At 47.4% G+C, this 21,651-nt stretch overlaps 2 protein-coding genes across 6 annotated transcripts in view; one reads left to right on the forward strand and one right to left on the reverse strand.

Annotated features, from left to right (window-relative positions):
* Window positions 1-14,033, forward strand: part of RTN4IP1 (reticulon 4 interacting protein 1) — a 48,115-nt gene extending 34,082 nt beyond the window's left edge. For both annotated transcript variants that reach the window (XM_066373555.1, XM_066373553.1), the window contains exons 8-9: window positions 3,492-3,584; window positions 13,906-14,033. In XM_066373555.1, the coding sequence (XP_066229652.1) occupies window positions 3,492-3,584; window positions 13,906-14,013 (201 nt within the window). In that variant the 3' untranslated portion in view covers window positions 14,014-14,033. The remainder of the gene's footprint in view (window positions 1-3,491; window positions 3,585-13,905) is intronic.
* Window positions 14,034-15,362: 1,329 nt separating this feature from the next.
* Window positions 15,363-21,651, reverse strand: part of CRYBG1 (crystallin beta-gamma domain containing 1) — a 207,396-nt gene continuing 201,107 nt past the window's right edge. For all 4 annotated transcript variants that reach the window (XM_066373556.1, XM_066373559.1, XM_066373558.1 and 1 more), the window contains one exon: window positions 15,363-16,995. In XM_066373556.1, coding sequence (XP_066229653.1) covers window positions 16,907-16,995 — 89 coding nt within the window. In that variant the 3' untranslated portion in view covers window positions 15,363-16,906. The remainder of the gene's footprint in view (window positions 16,996-21,651) is intronic.

The following is a 21,651-nucleotide window of genomic DNA, read 5'->3' on the forward strand; positions in this document are numbered from 1 at the left end:
ATTTGTCTAACACTGCGTATCCCGGGTGGATCAGAAACTAGCTATTGATGGCATTTTGAGAGTTTCTGAGACTTAATTAGTCAGCTTGACTGATAAAAAGGTCACTGTTACCAGGGTAGGAAGAAGCTCCGTCACCCACTGACCACATCCGGTGAGTGGCAGGCCCCGGACGAGGGTCGATCAGCCTGAGTCACAGGACGGAGCGTAGCCTGGGAGTCTGCTCTCTTCTTTACATGATAGCCTCTTGTCATAATGATGGCAGAGGCTTGTATAATTTCATGTTATACACTGTTGGTAATTATAGATCATTGGTTTAAAATCTGGATTAGTGGTAAAATGATAAAAAATGAAGATAAATTCTATTTCATTAATTAGATAAAATACTTCAGACTCGGGGGAAAAGGCGGGAGACGGTTCCTTTATAATAAAAGGTGGTGGGTCACTGTGTGGAGCCCTCTACCACTGTCCCGTGTTTATGAGATGACTGGCTTGAGAATGATCTTAACTTTTTTTAATTCTAGAAATTAATTTGGGACCTTTTGAGGAGTGAAACTTAGACTTTGGTCTCTCAAATCCCGTGTGCTAACTAACCCACGGAGGCAGCAAAGAGGAGCTGTGGTAGAGGAGGCCGCTCCCAGTTCTTTGGAACTGCGTGGGCGCGGGCGGACACTGCAGCTCGGACTGCGGCCTCAGCTTGCGCCCGCCTCAGGCGGCTGCCAGAATGGTGTGCGCAGGCGCTGTGCTGGACAAAGGAGTCTTAGGTGTCCTGTGTCTCTCTTTCCCTTTTCACTAAACCCAGGCTTTCCAAGAGCTTTAAAATATAAGTTTAAGATTTCTATAAGGTTTTACAGTTTGTACTGCAGTCAGACCATGTACAATTTAACCTTCAGAGCTGTCCTCTGAGAGTAAAGCAGCCATAGTTCTCTCCATTTTCCCTCTCCCCTCCTTGAAAGATGATAGTAGTAATCTCATGTGAAAACCTTTTAAGTAGTTTCTGATGTCTTTCTGAGAATGTGCACAGTTAAAGCCTCATTGTAATGCTCCAGGCTCTCCTGTCTGCGTTGGTTTACTCGCTCCCGTAATGGCCTGGAAAAACACACAGACCCCTTGGAGCAGAACAGGCGAATTCTGCTGCTGCAGACCCCAAGTTTCGCTTTACAGGGCAGCCTGCTGTAAAGAATTGTGGACGTGGTGGTTATGACTTGTTCCTTCTTTAAAACCCTAAACAGTTACCAGAATGTTTAAATTGTAGTCGGTAAGGCCACACCTTAGCGGGGAGTACATGAGTAGGTCTGCGACTGTGATTACTTGGCCCCCTAGAAGCTTGGGACAATCTCAGTGCTTCAAACGGTACTTATTTTGCTTTGCTTTTCTAGGTTAGTTCCTAGCCCAGAGCTTCCCAGCCTCTCTCGTGCTCTAATATACATAGAAAATGATAGGCTTTGAAGAGCATGTTGAGGCTGCTCTGAGCCGAGAGCAAACTCCCTGGAGACTGCCTTGCTACCCTGTGGGCTGACGGGAGTCCATGTCTGTCAGCCCATCCTACGGCGAGCTCGCTTCTGTTTGCATCTGTGGTCTTGGGGTAACTGTTAATAGTGACTCCTTTAACTCTCACAGTTGTTCAAGGTCAGACAGTAAACGGTAGGGCCCCTCGACCAAACAGTCAACCGCTTGGCTTTGTCTTTCTTTCTATAGCCTTAAACACTGATCCACGTCACCCTTTCTTCAGTAAGCTTTACTTATAGCACTAGATAAATATGTATTGTGTACTTGTTATGTGTCAGACACTTATCTGACATTCTTGGGTAATCCTTCAGACAACCCTGAGCACTAGGCGGTGGTGTCACCTGCAGGCCAGAAGCTGGGCGGGAAGGAGCAGTCTGGCCTAAAGAGCACAGCTGCGAGGTGCCCGAGCTAGGGCAGCAGGGCCCCACTGCACTAGGCAGCTGCACACTGCGGTGGGAGCTGAGGGCTGGGCTGCAGGGTGCAGGGTGAGCTGGGGAGGAAGCCCAAGCTCCCCTTCCCGGTGGATGGGCGTGGGGAGGGAGGCGGCTTCTGTGTGGCTCCTCCCCCACCCCCCTATGAAGTGTGGTTGGCCAGGTCACTGAGGTGTCATGGAGAACCTCAGCTCACTTGGTATTTTGATCATGGCCCAATAATAATAAATAATAACAATTCAAAGTAGGTATATGAGTGGTGTGTACCCTCTTGGTATAAGATTATTTCTTACCTTCGCCTGGGGATGTTTTGTCCCATAATAAATTAGGTAGCTTGGGGCTTACTGTAATTATAGGGAAAGACCAGCCATGATGCATAAAAAAACTTTACAGACCTGGCCGGTTGGCTCAGCGGTAGAGCGTCGGCCTAGCGTGCGGAGGACCCGGGTTCGATTCCCGGCCAGGGCACACAGGAGAAGCGCCCATTTGCTTCTCCACCCCTCCGCCGCGCTTTCCTCTCTGTCTCTCTCTTCCCCTCCCGCAGCCAAGGCTCCATTGGAGCAAAGATGGCCCGGGCGCTGGGGATGGCTCTGTGGCCTCTGCCTCAGGCGCTAGAGTGGCTCTGGTCGCAACATGGCGACGCCCAGGATGGGCAGAGCATCGCCCCCTGGTGGGCAGAGCGTCGCCCCTGGTGGGCGTGCCGGGTGGATCCCGGTCGGGCGCATGCGGGAGTCTGTCTGACTGTCTCTCCCTGTTTCCAGCTTCAGAAAAATGAAAGAAAAAAAAAACAAAACAAAAAAAACAAAAAAAAACAAACAAAAAAAAAACTTTACACTCTGTTTTACTTTTAAAATTGTATTATTGCCTGACCTGTGGTGGCACAGAGGATAAAGTGTCTACATGGAACGCTGAGGTCGCTGGCTCGACACCCTGGGCTTGCCTGGTCAAAGCACATATGAGAGTTGATGCTTCCTGCTCTTCCCCCTTCTCTCTCTCTCTCTCTCTCTCTCTCTCTCTCTCTCTCTCTCTCAAATCAAAAGAAGTCTTTAAAAAATAAAAAACACAAGAAAAAAACAGTTGTTCTTAGAGCCAGAAAATAACTGTGATTGGATGTTTTATCTAAGATCATATTTTGGTGTCTTATTGCCTCCAGAGAATTCTTCAGTTAGATGGAGAGCTCTTCTCTGGTCCCGCGGGGCTTCGCTCAGACCTAAGCAGCGCAGGCCTGGCGGTCTGGGCCCCGACCTCCCGCGGGGAAGATGAGTGTGCAAGGCTGCCTGGATGGCAGTTGTAAGGAAGGCTTTCCTGGGCTTACCTGCTTGTCAGGCACAAGCTGGTAAAGAAGCCTGAGTTCACATGGGTATTTCGTTGTTCACTCATTTATTTACTAAACATGTGTGGAGCATCCACTATCTGTCCGTCACTGTGCTAAGGGGTCAGCATGAAGTGGGAAATCCGTTTGTCTTCGTCATCCAGAAAATTGTCTCTAAATTTGCATCTAGTCAGATTTTATCTTTTCTTATATTTAACATGTCTTTTTCTTTTTCTTTTTAGCATTTCTGGCAAGGAGTCCATTATCGCTGGGCCTTTTTCATGGCCAGCGGTCTGGATCTAGACGACATTGCAAAACTGGTGGATGAGGGGAAGGTATGTGCAGCCTGTTGAGTGCTCAAGTGTTCCTTGTCGTCTCAGTGACTTGGCCGCCAAGCCTCGTCAGTGGGAGCTCTGCAGAGGTGGGCTCGACCCACACAGACGCTACCTCACACGGCCACGTCTAAGTGCTGTGTTCTCTTCTAGCTCCATTTGAATCATAGACACAGACTGCTGTATCTCACAAAGGGCTTACACCATCTGGTCTGATGCTCTTGGTTTATGGATGGAGGCAGGCCTAGAGAAGTTACAGGATTTCCCAAGGACAGTGTTAGTGGTTAGCAGAGCTGGGATCTGTAGCTGGGCTGCTAGTACTTTGGTGATGGTCCTGAAAGAAGCCACTGTGATGGCAGTCTGCCCCGAGGTGGGGCACCCTTGTGAGTTTACAGTAGCACTGCTTCTGGGGCACCTCAGTCCGAAGACGAGACTGCGCCGGAGGGCCGCGGGTGTCCAGGTGGGCAAGGAGACCACACACTGGAACCCAGGCCCAGCAGAGCTGGACTAGCAGTCAGTCCCCGGGTCTCCTGTCCCTTGGCCGGAGTAATGAAATCAAGGGCCAGTGAATGCTCAGCCTGAGAGGACAGTGAGCAGGACGTGGCTGAGGACGGACAGAGGTTTTGTGGGGATGATGGGCTGGTTTTCTGGCTGCCCGTGTCTGTCCTGCGTGGGCATTGTGGGGAAGGACTGCTGTGGTCGTCTGGTCGTGTCTTTGAGGGCTGTGAGGGCAGAAAGGCTCCTCAGCTCCTGCCTGTCTGTCTGCATTCCTACGTGTTCTTGGTGGCCCTGGTAGTCTATCTCTGCAGGAATGACCCAGAAGACAAACTCGTATTTTGGTGCTTTTTTCTGACTTTATTGAGAGATTATATGGAATTACAGTGTGGAGAACCTTATTCACCCTGGAGGGCATAGAAAACATCATTCTCACTTTACAGATGAGAAAACTGGCTCAAAGAGGTCGTGGGTCATGCTCATGTGCAGAAGTGGGCCCTTACCTTGTACTTCCTGGCTCCCAGTGCTGTGCTTTCCCGTCCCCACCACTCAGCAGCATGCTCAGTGCTGATGACTGAGCTGGGGCTCAGATAAGATGTCTTTCTCCTTGTCGGTTTTGGTGGGCGGGGAAAGGGAACGGAGCAGGACCAGCCTCACCACCACGTGATCCCTGCGAAGCCACTGATGAAGGACCCTTTGGGATGGGCTTGCGCTGCTGGCGCCTGCCCCTCGCTGGCCCATTCCATCTTTCCATCAGCTTAGGAATGGGATGTTTTTAGGAACTACTCACTGCCTTTTGTGCATTTAGTTTTTTGTTTGTTTGTTCGTTTTAATCCTGTTATAGCCAAGGAACTGTATGATAGTAAAGACCTATTACTCTTTCCCAAATTTTTTGGTTCCAAATTTGCATGCCTCTTCTCAGACTTCAGAGTCCTAATGTGTGCTGGGTAGACGGGGTCAGCCTTAGTATGACCGTGTAAGTGCCTCTTTGTAGGGTTCTTCCCACATCCCTTGGGATGCTTACTCATTTCTAGGAAGAAGGGAATAAACTCTTGTGACATAATTTGACCCATAGACCTACAAAGTGCTCACGTAGCTGGAACCCCATTATTAAGAGGTCCTCGTCCTGCAGAAGTCCACCACACAATTGTGTTTGTCCTGAGGTCTGTTCCCGGCTGTTGACGTGCTTACCATTGTTGTTTTGTATCCAAAATACTGTTTCTTTCTCTCTACCTGGAAATTACTATTTATGAAACAGAGAAGAGAGGTTACTTGTGTATATGTACCTATTAAATTTGGCAGATAACTGGTAGAATGGCTAAAAAGGACCTGATAGAAATAAAGATGCCCTTGAGGTATCCTCTAATGAGGGGGTGTGAGGAAGTGTTCTTTTGGCCTTCTAACCAGAGTTATTTGGGCTCAGAAGTAATTTCTGACAGTTAAGGGCTCTGAGACTGAATTTGATATGTGACATTGGATGCCATGATAAGGTCGGCTCTCTTACTGTGCATACTCCTTTGTGGGCGTGACAGGTCATTGATTGCCTAAACTTGAAAATCAGAAAGGAGTATGTAACAGGTCTACTTACATATCGTGTGGTCAGTAAAAGTTGTTAAAATGGTTGAGGCATCGCCTGACCAGGCGGTGGCGCAGTGGATAGAGCGTCGGACTGGGATGCGGAGGACTCAGGTTCGAGACCCCAAGGTCGGCAGCTTGAGTGCAGGCTCATCTGGTTTGAGCAAAGCTCACCAGCTTGGACCCAAGGTCACTGGCTTGAGCAAGGGGTTACTCGGTCTGCTGAAGGCCCGTGGTCAAGGCACATATGAGAAAGCAATCAATGAACAACTAAGGTGTCGCAACGAAAAACTGATGATTGATGCTTCTCATCTCTCTCCGTTCCTGTCTGTCTGTCCCTAAGCATTCTTCCAAGCTTTGGCCAAGTGCTAATGATTCTAATTAGCAGGTATCTGGTAGAGGATCTGTAGTTGTTTTTTGACACTGTGAAGCCATGAACCAAAAGAGCTTACTCTTTTAAAGTACTTTAAGTTTTTAAATAAATATACATTCACAAGGTTCAGAATCAAAAAGGTAAAAAAAGTAATTTCAAGAAATCTTCCTTTGACTCTTGTCCCTCAGTCACTGAGATTCTCCCTGTCAGATACAGTTAGTGTTACCGGTGTCTTGGCTATTCCAAAGAGGTTCTGGGTATCAATAGGCTGATACGGAGAATGATTCATAATTAGCACGTTGAGTGTAATGAACTGTTCCTGAAATAGTTCTTTGTGCTAACAGTCTATTGCCATTTCTGCTACATACAATAAACATTTCCTGTTTTTATACTACTTAGCAAACTTTTTTTGTGGGGGGTGGGAGGGCTATGGCCAATAATATTTGGGCCAAATATATATCATTGATTAGCATACTCAAAGATTAAAAACAGGAAAATCTAGCTCATATCTAATTTACTGTCCCCACCTCCCTCCAGTCCCCATCCTGCCTCTGTCACATTTGGAGAGATGAAGGCTCTAAGAGATTAAATTACGTATTTCAAGGTCACAGACCTTGACAAGGCCCGGGTCTCATGACCTCTGAGAAAGTTCCCTCTACTACCTTTTGCTGCCTTTAAGATTGGGCCAAAACATTTAAAAAAATAAATCTGTCATAGACCCTTCATTGTTTTCTACTTGCTCAGTCATCCAGACATTAGATAGGAAGAGTTTGAATTCTATCTACAAAATCCTCCTCTTGAATCTCTCAGTATCTTTCCAGTCTGAGAGGAGGTGGTGAGGCAGAGCCTTTAGCCCATCGTCAGCCACTGATAAACATGACTGTGTTTTGAAGGAAAATATTTATACATATTTGCCTTTATATGCATGTATTAGTTTCCTGTTGCTGCTGTAACAAATTACCGTATGTGTTGTGGCTTTAAAACAGCACAAGCTTATTATCCTAGTTCTGAGGGTCAGAAGTCTAAGATGGATCGGCAGGACTGCCTTCCCTTGGAGACAGGCCGTGGGAGGGTCTGCGCCCTGCCTTCTCCAGCTTCTGGAGGCTATGTTCCTTGGCTCGTGGCCTTGCACCCTTTGACCTCTGCTTACAGTATCATCTCTCTCTCTCTCTGACTCATCCTCCTTGATTAAGTTGGGCCTGCCCACCTAGTTCTCCCCTCTCAAGATCCTGAACTTAATCTCATCTGCAGAGACCCTTCTGCAAAGTAAGTTATCATATTCACAGGCTTGGGAGATGAGGATGTGGACATCTTTGGGGGTTCTGACTGCCTCAAGCCTAAAATATCTCGAAAGATATGAAAGCAATTTGAAACATTGGTTGCTCCTGAGGCGGGGAACTAGATGGCTTGGGATCAAGTGTGGGAGGGAGAATTTTCTGTGTACCCTTCCAGCTTTTTGAGTAGGTTTCTTTGCACACATTCCTCATGTAATTATTAAGGATCTTTGATGTCATGTTCTTAACTTTCACAGGTCTATTGAAGATCCTAGATGACCAGCCAAACTTCTTGGTTGAGTGATGACAAAGATATGTGTTTCTTTATTTTAGCCAACATCCGAATAGTTTCTATGAACTCATTTGAATTTAATTCAATACAGTTACTGACGGCCCACTAGCAGTCTCCTTCACCCAGGAGGGTGTGGAGAGATGTATGTGACGGAGTTGCCGTCCAAGCAATGCTGCCTCAGAGCTCGGCAGTGGTGAAGGTGTCTGCACTGTGCAGGCAGGCAGCGCCGGCCACCGTGGTCGGTGGACACTTGGAAGGTGGCTAGTGCCACTGAGGGACTGACTTTTAATTTTATTTACTTTTGATTGATTTAAATTGAAAGAGCCACATGTGGTTAGAGGTTACCCTATTGGTGAGTGCAGCTTTAGAGAAAAATGTACCAAGTTCAGAGTCAGGCAGTTTCTAAGACCCCTGTGGGATGGCCAGGCCCTAGTTCAAGCAATGAATTACCTTGTAAAAAAACATTAAGCTTTTTACTTGCAATGGATTTTTTCCTCCGTAGAAAGAAGGCAAGGCTTAGCGGCTGAGTCCTAGAACCAGTAGAGGAGGGTTATCCTGCGGATATGTAGGTATCAGGGATCTCAAGCCTGGGTGCGCCGGGCATTTTTCTGATGCTGCTGGAGTTGTTTCTGTAAGGAGATGTCAGTGGAGTTTCTCCTCACGCCTTCAGGGGGGCCTAGGGACAGGTCCTGGGTGCTTTCCAGAATGGGCACTTTCACTCCCTTGGAGAGGATCCCCACCCCCACACCCATTCCCACCCCCGCCTTACTCCGTCTTCCAGCTTTGTCTTGTCTGTGTAGGGCAGGACGTTCCAGAAATAGCAAATCCAAACAGTTTGCCTCTTTCATCTCAGTTTTAAGTCCCCTATCCCCTTTACCCCGACCCTGGAAATACGGACCCTATCTCAGAGGTCAGTGCTAGAACTGTGGTCCTGTCACCGCTGCCCTGAGTCCACAGGGACTGGGACTCGTGTCAGGAGCCCTTAGGTCACCCTTGGTGTTTGTCATTTGTCTGTCTCTCCTCACACCCCACCCTCTGGGGCCTGTGGCCTCCACATCCCATGGGGGCTGAGGCTGGGGCTGAGGTCTGGGGAGGAGGTGGGCAGACTGACTGGAGCTTCACTCCCCACCGCCCTGTTGCCGTGCAGTCATGAAATCGGGGGGCCTGGACCCGAACTCTGGCTCCTCTGCTGATGGCTCTGACCTTGCCCTTAGCACTTAGCACTGTGGCTCGGCTCCCAGTCTCTCACGTCAGCTTGCTTAGTGTGTAGATGGCCTTGAACCTCTCCTGTTTTGTATTGGTCACTGGGAGTTGAGGGGAGCCCTCCGCCTCTGCTGTGCCTGTCTCACCAAGTCCTCGTCCACCTGCTTTCCTGGGCTCTGTGGGGGAGGGCTTTCCTTCCTCTTCCCCTCAAGGGTCAGACAGGGCCTTGCCCAGAGGCCAGCAAGCGTCAGTGTTCATTGCCAGGTGGGAGGAGAGGGGGGGCAGGCGCTGGTCACGGGGGCGGGGCATAGATAGGCTCCCACTGTCCCTATCTATCTTCTCATGGAAGTCATGGCAGGCAACAAGCGCCAGACCCGGGGCCTGGCTCTCTGCAGCCTCTAAGGAAGGTGAGGCACAATCTGGAGAGGGGGGGCAGGCGCTGGTCACGGGGGGGGGGCATAGATAGGCTCCCACTGTCCCTATCTATCTTCTCATGGAAGTCATGGCAGGCAACAAGCGCCAGACCCGGGGCCTGGCTCTCTGCAGCCTCTAAGGAAGGTGAGGCACAATCTGGAGACCCCAAATTTGGGCCCAGGACTTGAGAGGGTGCGCTGCCGTGGGCATCTGTCCCCTGATCGGCTGCAAGCCCCGTGAGTGGAGGGAAGTGGGGTGTTGAGCGCTCATGCTTTATAACGGGCTCCCTGTGCTGGGTGGGCTAGCGCAGTGTCATCACATAATGTCCCCACCTCAGTGCGACTCATCTTTGTTTCCCTTCTCTGGGTTTTCACCCTGACCCCTTAGTCCATAAAAAACAAGCATTGTAAGTCTGATGCGAGGCCGTAGGCCGACACTGCCTCATTATCCACTAATCTCCGTTAGCTGTCACATGTTCAGCCAACACAGGCATTTGCCTGCCTGTTCATCGAAAGCCTTTTTTTTCATTGTCACTTACGAGAAGAGCTGAATGACTCATTATGCCACAGTCAGCCTTCTGGGGTTATTTGCCACAATAGGCTGAGCAGGCAGATTAAATTGTGCAGGCGCTGCAGTGGCCTGTGTCATCAGTTCCGGCCCCGGGCCCGGGCAGAGGCCTGGCGCCCAGCGCGGTGAGCCAAGGCCGCGCTCTCTGGATTGCAGCAGGTGGAGTCAGGGCCCCGCTGTGACCTGACGCTGCGCTGTGGCCGCTGTGTTGATGCGAGTGGTGTCCACTGCTCAGTGGCCAGTTGATGTCATTGTCTCCCTTCTTTTCTTGATTTGTCTTAGGTGCACGCTTTGTGTATCTGCTTTGGATTAGTGCCTCTCACTTAGAAGGCACACAATCCGTCTTCGTGGGATGAATAAATATGTGTATGGTCTGAGTGAGGGAGCCTCAGCACAGAACAGAAGGCTGCAGCGATTCCTACGCTAGTGTGCAGAAAACTCACCTGGGAAATGCATTTAAAATGTATTGTGTGCACTGGATCCCTGTAGATTCTGATTTAGGTCTAACAGCAGGCCCAGGACTCTGCATTTTAAGCATGCACTCAGGTGATTCCTTTTCAGGTAATCAGCATCCAGAAAAGTGTCCTAGAGACTTTAAAGAGAGTGGTGGGTTCAGGAAGTTTCATGTGGGATATGCAAGACACAACTTGAATGCCTTCCATTCGGTTTTGTCTACCAAGCCAGCTCAGGTCTGTATGTAGTGGCTGCCGTGTTGAGGCAGATTCCAAAGTCATGGCCCGCTTGCCGGGGAGGCCCACGATTACTAGTCAGGGATATCCTCTATAGGCGAAGATGGGAGTGGTGGCATCTGTATCCTACATCTGCCATCTGGGTGGCCTGGATACAAAGCTTAGAGACCAGATCCTCAGCTGGCATGATCCCTAGCGCAGTGGTTCTCAACCTGTGGGTCGCGACCTCGGCAGGGGTCGAACGACCAATACACAGGGGTCACCTAAAGCCATCGGAAAATACATATTTATTATACAATACACAGGGTTCGCCTAAAGCCATCGGAAAATACATATTTATTATACAATACATTTTTAAATAAAATATGTATTTCCGATGGCTTTAGGCGACCCCTGTGTTTTGGTCGTTCTACCCCCGCCGGGGTCGCGACCCACAGATTGAGAACCGCTGCCTTAGCGTGAGGTGGGCCAGCCAAAATGCAGGCTGTGATAAACCATTATAGTCCTTGGCTACCTTTTCGGCCAGCTTAAGACATTAGGAGTAGATGTAAATAGCAGCTGACGATACAGGAAAGGCTCAGTGAGCAGCAGAGAGCACAGGCTCTGGTGCCAGACTGAATTCTGCCTTCTCACTTGGCAGTTATGTGCCAGGCAACTTACTTCACTCTGTGCCTTAATTTCTTCATCTCAAAAATGGGAATAGTACCTACCTCATAAGGTGGGTATAGGGATTAAATGAAGTAAACTATGTAGAGCACTTAGAAGAGTACCTGTCACTGGGAGGGCAGTGTATACCTGCTGTTACTTTTATTAAGAGCTTACTGTGATTTGTGTGTACAAAGGACTTCCAGCTCTTTGGAGGTGCTCTTCTGGTGGCTGAGCTGTGAAAGTCACCCATCTGGCACCACAAGGACACCTCTTCCCCTTGTAAAAGGAAGTGTCAGGAAGAATGTGCGTTGGCCTGTGACAGCCTGTCCCGGCCTGTGGAGCTGTGGGAGGTAGTCCACTGCGGGCAGTTAGCGATTTTGCTGCAGCTTTGGAAAGGAGGTCCGCATGGGAAGAGGCTCCTGGGCCCTAGTTCCGGCAGGAGGTGTTAGGCTGAGTGCTGGATGGCCGGGTGGGGACCTGGGAGCAGCAGTCAGGCCTTCCTGCACCGGCCGAGGGCTCTCCTGTCCACGCTGACGGCGGCTTCGCTGTCAGCCCATCTCCCAGGGCAGTTCCAGTGGGACTCTCCTCAGGCCCAGATCGCCACGTACAACTCCTGCTTCCCAATTATTTTACTAGTTTTCACCTGTCACATTAAAAAAAAATTTTTTTAACTGTCTTTTATTTTTGTTTTTTTTAAAAAAAGCTTTTTATTACACTTGACATACAGTATTATAATTGTTTCAGGTGTCAACATAGTGTTTAGATACTCCTATAATTTATAAAGTGATCACCCTGACATTTCCAGTTCCCATCTGGCACCAACATAGTTACTGACAATGTTACTGTAATTCCCCATGACCATCAGTTTTGTTCTCCATGTCTATGAGTGTGTTTCTGTTTTGTTTGTTCGTTTTTAGATTCCACACGTAAGTGAAATTGTATGGTATGTGTCTTTCTCTGACTGACTTCAGTTAGCATAATATCCTCTAGGTCCGTCCATGTTGTCACAAATGGCAAGATTTCATTCTTTTTTATGGTTGAGTAATATTCCATTGTTTATATGTATTATATCTTCTTTAGCCAGTCGTCTATCAGTAGACACTTAGGTTGCCTCCATATCTTGGCTATTATAAATAATGCTGCAGTGAATATAGGAGTGCATATATCTTTTTCAAATTAGTGTTTTGGTTTTCTTCATAGAAATACACACAAGTGAAATTGCTGGGTCATATGGTGGTTTTATTTTTAATTTTCGGAGGAAGCTCCATACTGTTTTCCACAGTGGCTGCACCAGTTTACAGTCTTGCCAACAGTGCATGAGGGTTCCCTTTTCTCCACATCCTCACCAGTGTTGTTTTTTGCTTTACTGATGGGCACCATTCTGACAGGTGTGAGGTGATATCTCATTGTGGTTTTAATTTGCATTTCTTTGATGATTAGTGACATTAAGCATCTTTTCATATGTCTACTGGCCACTTGTATATCCTCTTTGGAGAAATGTCTATTGGGGTCTTCTGTCTATTTTTTAATCAGATTGGTGTTAAGTTGTATGAGTTCCTTATGTATTTTTAGATATTAACCCTTTATTGGATGTAGCATTGACGAGTATCTTCTCACATTCAGTGGGTTGTCTTTTTGTTTTGTTGATGGTGTCCTTCACTGTGCAAAATGTTTATAGTTTGGTATAGTCCCACTTGATTATTTTTCTGTTTCCCTTATCCAAGGAGTTATATTCAAAAAATTATTGCTAAGAGCGATGTCAAAGTTTACTGCCTATTTTTTTAAGGACTTTTGTGGTTTTTGTTCTTACATTTAAATCTTCAATCCATTTGGGTTTATTCTTGTATATGGTGTAAGAAACTGGTCATTTCATGTTTTTTGGTATGCATCTGTCCAGTCTTCCCAACCCCATTTATTGACGAGACTGTCTTTACCCCGCTGTATGTTCTTGCCTCCTTTGTCATAGACTATACTCGGTGTTTATTAAGCTCCTGCCACGTGCCCGGCACTGTTCTGGGTGTTGTGGAGGACACAGAAGAGGTGACTACACCACAGGTACTCTAACCTCTGGTCGAGTGGATATATAGCAAACATTTAACATATTAAAACAAAACAATCTGTCCTCATTCTGTGATTTTCCTGGGAGGGGCCACAGGGACTTGAACAGTGGAACCTTGGGACGCCCTCTTTGGTGTTTACCATACAGAACAGGGTGGGTTGGATGTGTACTCAGCTGTGACAAGCAGTCTGTGAAAAGGGCCATGTGGGTCCTGTAGCAGTTCAAAGAGAGAGCCTGCAGACGGGGAGGTCAGGCAGGGTAGTGTGAGACCTGGGCGGGAAGGTGGTGGCAGTCACAGAGGAGAGGCACAGCCACACAGCGTTCAGGGGCAGGCAGGCCGTTTTGGGGAAGCCTGGCGTCTGCCGGAGGGCCGAGTGTGGGATGGCAGTGGCTTCAGAACGCTGGGCTTGGCAGCTACTGCAGGGCTGAGTAGGAGAGTGACAGGACCGGCATAGAACAGAAGTGAGACTGCGTGGTGGTGTTGGGCCACCTTGCGGAGAGGAGGAGCAGACAGGAGCAGGTGCAGCAGCCCCAGCAGGCATGGCCTGGGGGTGAGCTCCTAACCTGGGTGCGCAGGACGGACCCGAGAGAGAGAGAGAGAGAGAGAGAGAGAGAGAGAGAGAGAGAGAGACTGGGTCTGTCTTCCTGAAGGGACTAATTGCAGACATCATCTGCCTTCACAGACATTGGTTTTCTTGCCCACCAGTCTTGTAAACCTCTTCTTGTGTTTTACAGATTCAGCCAGTTATTGAAAAAACCTTTCCTTTTTCTGAAGTTCCAGAAGCCTTTCTGAAGGTGGAAAGAGGACACGCACGAGGAAAGACTGTAATTAATGTCATTTAAATAAATACTCAGTTTGGTGATTGTTGCTGCTCTTATTTGGGGAGTGCCTGCTGGCCCAGCCTTCTTTCTAGCCTTCCCTTTCCAGATTAGACTATAAGTTCCTTGGTATAAAAAACAAAAACAAAACGCTATTTGTCAGTAATTTCCTATCTTCTGAACTGAGCACAGAGGTTGATTTATAGCCACACCACCACCCTCCACACATCATTCCGTGCTGCTCAGGATGCTTTCTGATGTAACCTGCCCCTCACGTGTCCCTGCCCTCCTGTCGGCCATGCACAAGGGACACGCCAGTCAGCTGGGACGTGGAAAGTGCCCCGCCTGGACTCGTCTGTGAAATCAGACGGCGCGTTTTTGTTAAGCTGTTTTCGCACCAGACGTGCAGATGGTGTGCCACCCTCTGTCCTAGGAGCTGAACTGATGTTATTGTTCTAATGTCAGTGAGATACTAAAGCTTTCGAGGGTGTGAACGGTGGCAGTAGGAAGAGCTTGCGTAAAGCGAGGTCCTTCCTGGGCTCGGCAGTGAGCACTGTTTACCTGGCCCAGGGCTCCTCTGATTTTCATTCTTCTGCTCTCCTGTGGTCAGAACAGCCCTTAGTTCTCACTCTTAGGGTCACATATACAACTCCGGCCAGTGGTTTGGTTCACTCTCTTAGAACCTGAAAGGTGATGCTCAAATTTCTCACTTTTTAAATAAGGGCTAGACCTCCTTCAGCAGTAAGGAGGACTTTTCCGTGGACATTACCACCATTCCAGGGGGCTCCAAGCTCTCCAGTTTCTGACACGAAATGCCTACATTTAAGTTTCTCACCCAGAAGCCCGTTTTGGCTTTTGAATCTCTATCTGCCCTTCATTCATTCAGGGTATTTATCTCCTGTTGTACTCCACAGTACTGCACCCTAGACTCTCATGTTAGCTTTTGAGGTAGACCTGTTTGAGTAACTTTCTAAAGTTTATTCCCCTCAGCACTCATTTAGTGATGTGTGGAATGAGGGCTTTACTCCGGAATTGTCTCATCACTACAAATTTATCCCAAAGAAACAATGTTTTCAGTTGTGGATAAAGCCACATTGACTTCACCTGAACAGTGTCGGCTCTTTTCCCTTCCGTGCTCCCCAGGGGGAGTGCAGGCAAACTCAGGCAGGACCTCTCCCCCCTCCTGTCTCCTCGGGAGGGTGGATGCACCCTTTCCCTACTGAGTCTGCAAAGAGGGAGTCAGCACCTCTCCCTGCCTTCACTCCAGAATCCCTGATGCTCTGTCCTAGTCAGTCAGACGTTTGTTTCTAGCCTGCCAGCCCACTCTGAAGTGCTATGACAGCTGCTGAAAGGACTCGATCCAATTCCATCAATACAGTTAACCAGAAACAGGTTTATTCAAAAGATAAATTTGACAGAGGCTGCTGCTGAATGCCCCCCACGCTGGGTGAGCTGACGGAGGCTGGCAGGCAGAGCTGTACATCTAAGGACGAAACGTGTTGGCAGCTGCTGGACACATATAGACATTGTTTCAACCAAAGTGCCCCTCTGATGACCCCCGGTGCCCCCCACAGACTCCAGGGAGGGTCAGCGTTTTAGAATCAGAAAAACAGTGGAGCAGATGAAAAGGAAACAAGATTTATTCTTGTGAGAGCCCCAACATGCGGTGACAAGGACAACAGGGTGACAGAAAGAGGAAGAGTGTCATTAAGGACTTTTTGGCAGTTTTGTTCAAAATGAGTACGCACTTTCTGAACAGCACCGTAAGGGCAAGGTATCGTCAGCAGTGAAACATTCAATTTTCACTGAAATGCCTGATGAATTTTAGGGTTTTCAGAGTTCTAGGATTTGACCAACAGGCATCACTGAAGGCCTCCTTTCCTTTCCTTCTGGAAGAGACTGGGTCATCCTGCCAAGCCTTCCGCATCTCACTTCTGCTGCCCGAAGTGAGCGAGCTCAGGGCTGCTCTACCCCAAGCCCAAAGCTGTCCCCAAGCATGGCTGTGGCCATCGCAGCTATGTGGCCCCATGTGGGCCCCCGGCCAGTGCAGCTGGGCAGGAGGCAGGAAGTCAGGCCGAAAGACCTGAGTTTAGCCAAGGACTGCATAGCATCACTTCAGAACTAGTTCTAGATGAATGAGCCCGGCTAATAAATTAGGTCATGGCAATACTGTTCCAGCAGCATCTGTAGGAAACGCCCGAATCACCCATTTGTGACATTCTGGGGCAGCCCGTGTGTGAGTTAAAATAATCCAAATCTTGCTCATAAATGTCAGCAGACATGGACATGAAATCTTTTAAATGTACTCATTTTTAATATTAACAGAAAAGTTTTTGTTTACACGCATTCAGTTCCTTATACTATATCTGAATATATAATTCCCCACTTTGCTTTACAGCATAATTAGTGATTCCAGAAAACAGAAGGTCAAGGACCAAAACTATAGGCTTATTCCATTATTTCTTCTCAAATGCTAAACAGCATCTACCCTACAGACATAGGTTTTCATCCTTCCCGTTACAGGATCAGGGATTTGTAGGTAGGTCTACAAAGTGAGTACATTTGTTCTGTTCTCTCCTGTCATTATCTTTGGACATAATTTAAAATGAACTTAGTCTTAAAGTCTTGATGTAACATTTTTAACAAACACCCAAAAGCTGCTAATGAGGGAACCTGTTTAAGCAGCTGCTGAAAGGAAATTAAAGGCAAGAAATGAAAGAAGAATTACTGGTTTAAAACCATTACAGTCCTTTGAGGAGGTGAGAGGTCGCCCGGTCCCAGCAGAGTGGCGTGGGCGTGGCTTCAGTGACGGGAGGCGTGCCCTGCCGCCTGCTTCTGCGTCAGCAGCCGTGTGTTTTCTTCCCCCTACGGCGGCCTGGAGGCCTCCAGAGACTCTCTCTCCCCTGCATGTTCAGGGTCACAGGACCATGGCCTCCCACACCTGTGTCAGCCTCTCCTTGCTGGCCGTGTTGAGGATAATGTGATTTTGATCATACTGTGCACCCCCTGTAAAAAAGAAAAAGGAAATAAAAGGAAATGTGCCCACACCACAGGGAAGGGGCTGCAGCGGACACAGTTGATTACAACACCAGTGTAACTAAAGGAAACACAGCCAAGGAAACAAAGCCAGAAGGGAAACCCTGAAATGCGGTTAATGTGTGGAAATCCCATGAAGGGCACCAGCGACTCCACGCAGGACTTCCTGTTTTCTGGGGCTCCCTTTCCTACTCACGTGTTAAAACCTAGTCCACCGTCATTCTTAAGATGTCTGAAATTGGGAGCAGGGAAGGATCTAGAGAAGGGAAAAGGGGCAAAGAGACTAAAAGCGATTAGGTGGTGGGTCATGGCGTCATGATACCAGTGGGGACAGCAGGCAGACCTGACAGCAGTGGAATGGCTGTCAGGGGGAGCAGGTTTTGCAGGAATGCTGAGGAATGGCTGTGTCAGGCCGAGGGGGTCTGAATGCCACCCAGAGCAGGAGCAGCACTCCTGCTGGGGGAGCTTTGGTGTATAAAAACTCAGCATAGCAGATGCTGAGTTCTGTTGTACTGGTCTGGTCTCCATAAACCGTCTCTCACCAGAATGTTTGTAAGAATATGCCTGACCAGGCAGTGGTGCAGTGGATTGGGCGTCGGACTGGGACGCAGAGGACCCAGGTTTGAAACCCTAACATTGCCTGCTTGAGCGCGGGCTCATCTGGTTTGAGCAAGGCTCACCAGCTTGAGCCCAAGGTCACTGGCTTGAGTAAGGGGTCACTCAGCCTGCTGTAGCCCCCTGGTCAAGGCATGTATAAAAAAGCAATCAATGAACAACTAAGGTGCTGTAAGGAAGAGTTGATGCTTCTCATCTCTCTCCCTTCCTGTCTGTCTGTCCCTATCTGACCCTCTCTCTGTCTCTGTGTCACACACAAAAAAAAAATTTTTTAGGGTGCCTACTCACGCTTTCAGATACTTTAATAGTGAAAACAACCTCATGGTCTTCTTTCAGTGGAGAATTATTAGCAAAAGGATCCTCTGATATTTTTTCTCCAGTGTAGAATAAACATCCTTTTAGATACCTTATCCTTTTCTAACATGTCTCTGCAGCAAGGTGGTATCACCAAGCACACCATCAAAATAAAAATATGTTCATCTGGATGCAGGCTAAGTGTGATTAGTATTGAAATCATACTGCAGTCTCAAGCTAAGAAGAATTAAACGACCTTCTTCTCTTTTAAAGCATTACAAAATATCCAAAAAGTCGTAACTTACATCACAGATCGAGGTAGTTGGGAAATCTCTTATCCAGTCATCTCTTGTATGAGTTTGGTTTGTCATCACTGATGATCTAGAGCAGGCGTCCCCAAACTATGGCCCGCCGGCTGCATGTGGCCCCCTGAGGCCATTTATCTGCCCCCCTACACACACACACTTCCGGAAGGAGCACGTCTTTCATTGGTGGTCAGTGAGAGGAGCACTGTATGTGGCGGCCCTCCAACGGTCTGAGGGACAGTGAACTGGCCCCCTGTGTAAAAAGTTTGGGGACCCCTGCTCTAGAGCCCCCACACTTCCAGTGTGGGACAGAACACATGGGCACTGTGCGTCAGGCCTCCGATGTGTAAGTTCACAGTGGAACAGAGAAGTTACCACCAGCAGCAAAGCCCACCGTGTCCACTGACACACACAGAGAATGCTCCTCTGAGGTTTCAGGAAGTGTTATCTTAAGGCCACAGTGCTTTCTTTTTCATTCTTCGGGATTGTAGTATTTTAACTTTTTGTGTACATTACAGCATAATTCTAATTAAAATTACAAAGAGTAAAAGTTCTTGAGAAATATTCTGATTCATTCTCTTCCTTTGGGGAGAATTAAAATCATCCCAGACATCTGATGTTTTTAAAGTGAGCATGAATCAGCTCCCACTGTTGTCATAATGTGGTCTGGAATAAAGCATGAATCTCTCTACCAAAGCAACTCCCCAACACGAGGACATGGTCTAAAATATCTTACAGCAACATTACCAGGTAACAGATGGTTCCACAGTTGTAGCTAATGAAAAGCATAATCTCCTATTAAGTGCATCAACGAGATTTAATTGTATTTCTTTTGCACATTAGCTGCGATATGTGGCCCTATTTGCTCGTGTCCACTAGATGGCACCATTCTCCGCATTCTGAGACAAATTTGAAGACAGTTTAACAAGCCATTAAGGGATATGTAACTTACTAGGTATTCTGAGAATTCGCAAACATACAGACATTATTCTTACTCGGAAGGCATCCAATTTCGATGCATTTTCGGAAGTGAGTTTGGCACTTAAAGCCCTATGGAGGAACCTCCTAGAGTTTCACAGATCTTGTCAGAGTCAAAACTAGAGGCTAGGCAGCCCTGGCCAGAGAGCTTGCTTAGTTAGAGCATCATCCCAAAGCACAGAGGTTGCCAGTTCAATCCCTGGTCAGGGCACATACAGGAACAGAAGTGCCTTTCTCTCTCTCCTGCTTTCTCCCTTCCTCTCTAAAGTCAAACAAAAACGAAAAACCCCTAGAAGCCAGGTATCCTTACTCCTGGCAAACTGTTCATGTAGCAAGTGGGGAGAAAGTGCTCTATACCCGGACCCTCTAGAGGACAAGCACTGAAGCCCAGGCAGTGACCTTTTCCCCACTCTGCGCCTTCACATAGTGAAATAAATACACGTTGAAAGCACAAAAGAAATGTCTTGGGCAAGCAAAACAAAGGAAAACTAAACAAGCGGGACTGCATCAAACTAAAAGGCTTCTTCTGCACAGCAAAAGAAATCAACAAGATGAAAAGACAATGCACTGAATGGGAGAACATTTTCACCAAAATTTATAAAGAACCTATAAAACTCAACACCAGGAAGATAAACAATCCAATTAAAAAATGGACAAAGGACCTGAGTAGTACTTCTCCAAAGAAGACAGACGGTGGCCAACAGGCAGATGTAAAAAATGCTCTTTGTCATTAATCTTCAGAGAAATGCAAATTAAAACCACAATGACTTATCACCTCACACATCAACAACAACAAATCAATAAACAAGTGCTGGTGAGGGTGTAGAGAAAAGGGAACCCTCTTGCACTGCTGGTGGGAATGCAGACTGGTGCAGCCACTGTGGAAAACAGTATGGGGTTTCCTCAAAAAATTAAAATGGAACTGCCCTTTGACCCAGCCATCCCACTTCTAGGAATATATCCTAAAAATCCCGAAACATAATTCAAAACAATGTATGCACCCCTGTGTTCACTGCAGCATTGTTCACAATAGCGAAGATCTGGAAATAGCCCAAGTGTCCGTCAGTGGACGAGTGGATTAAAAAGCCGTGGTACATAACACAATGGAATACTATGCAGCAGTAAAAAAAAAAAAAAAAAAGAAAATCTTATGGTTTGTTACAGCATGGATGAACCTGGAGATTATTATGCTAAGTGAAATAAGCCAGGCAGAGAAAGACAAACATCATATGACTTCATTTACATGTGAAATCTAATGAACACAGTAAACTGAAGAACAAAACAGAAACAGAAGCATGGACACATGGAACAGACGGACAGCTGTCAGAGCGGAGGGTGAGTGAGGGAACTGGATAAAAGGTGAAGGGATTAGCCAAAAATCATACACATAACACACAGGGTGGCAGAAGCCAGAGGGAAGTGGAGGCGGAGGTAGGGGGAGGACACAGGAGGGAAAGAGACTCTGCTTCGGGCGGAGGGTGCCTGATGTGGGTGTGTAGATGGTGTAATATCAAGTTGAAACTTGTATGGTTTGGTGGACCATGCCAATCCAATAAATTAAAAATAAATTAATTCACAAAAATGTAAAAGAAATTTTTTGAGCCTGGCTCCAAAAAATTAACTCATCAAGGATAACAGTGGCCTGACCAGGCAGTGGCACAGTGGATAGAGCATCGGACTGGGAGGCAGAGGACCCAGGTTCAAAACCCCGAGGTCACTGGCTTGAGTGCAGGCTCATTCGGCTTGCGCATGGGCTCACCAGCTTGAGTGTGGGGTCGCCGGTGTGAGCGTGGGATCATAGACATGACCCCATGGTCACTGGCTGGAGCCCAAAGGTTGCTGGCTTGAAGCCCAAGGGGTCACTTGCTCTGCTGTAGCCTCCCAGCTAAGGCACATGTGAGAAAGCAATCAATGGACAACTAAGGTGCTGCAATGAAGAATTGATGCTTCTCATCTCTCTCCCTTCCTGTCTGTCTGTCCCTCTCTCTGTCTCTCTCTGTGTCTCTATCACAAAAAAATAAAAATAAAAAAAGAAAAGAAAGAAAGAAAAAAGGATAACAGTGACCTTAACCCTGGACAGAAGCTGATCACATTTGTAAGAAACAGGAATCCATGTTTCCCCCAAAAATCCATGTTTCCAATTTAGTCACATTTCTTTGTCTTCTCTGGAGGTTTTGAAACTATCTTACACAGAAGCTCCAGTTCAACAAGTTGATGAAAATAAGAATAAAGAAAGGCCTGGTTCAGTGATTCTTAATCAGTTTGAACCTCAGGTTGATCATCTGTAGAATGTCTGTCTACAAATGACCAATCTTGTACCTAATGTAATGTGAAGGAGGTACATTCATATTACCATTTCACTTCAGAATGTTACATTTATCTTCTTAGACCTTGCATGTTTTTGGTCCCCATTCAGCCTGCTATATATTGCTTA

This window comes from Saccopteryx leptura, chromosome 3 (genome assembly GCF_036850995.1).
Source record: "Saccopteryx leptura isolate mSacLep1 chromosome 3, mSacLep1_pri_phased_curated, whole genome shotgun sequence".
Taxonomy (NCBI): domain Eukaryota; kingdom Metazoa; phylum Chordata; class Mammalia; order Chiroptera; family Emballonuridae; genus Saccopteryx; species Saccopteryx leptura.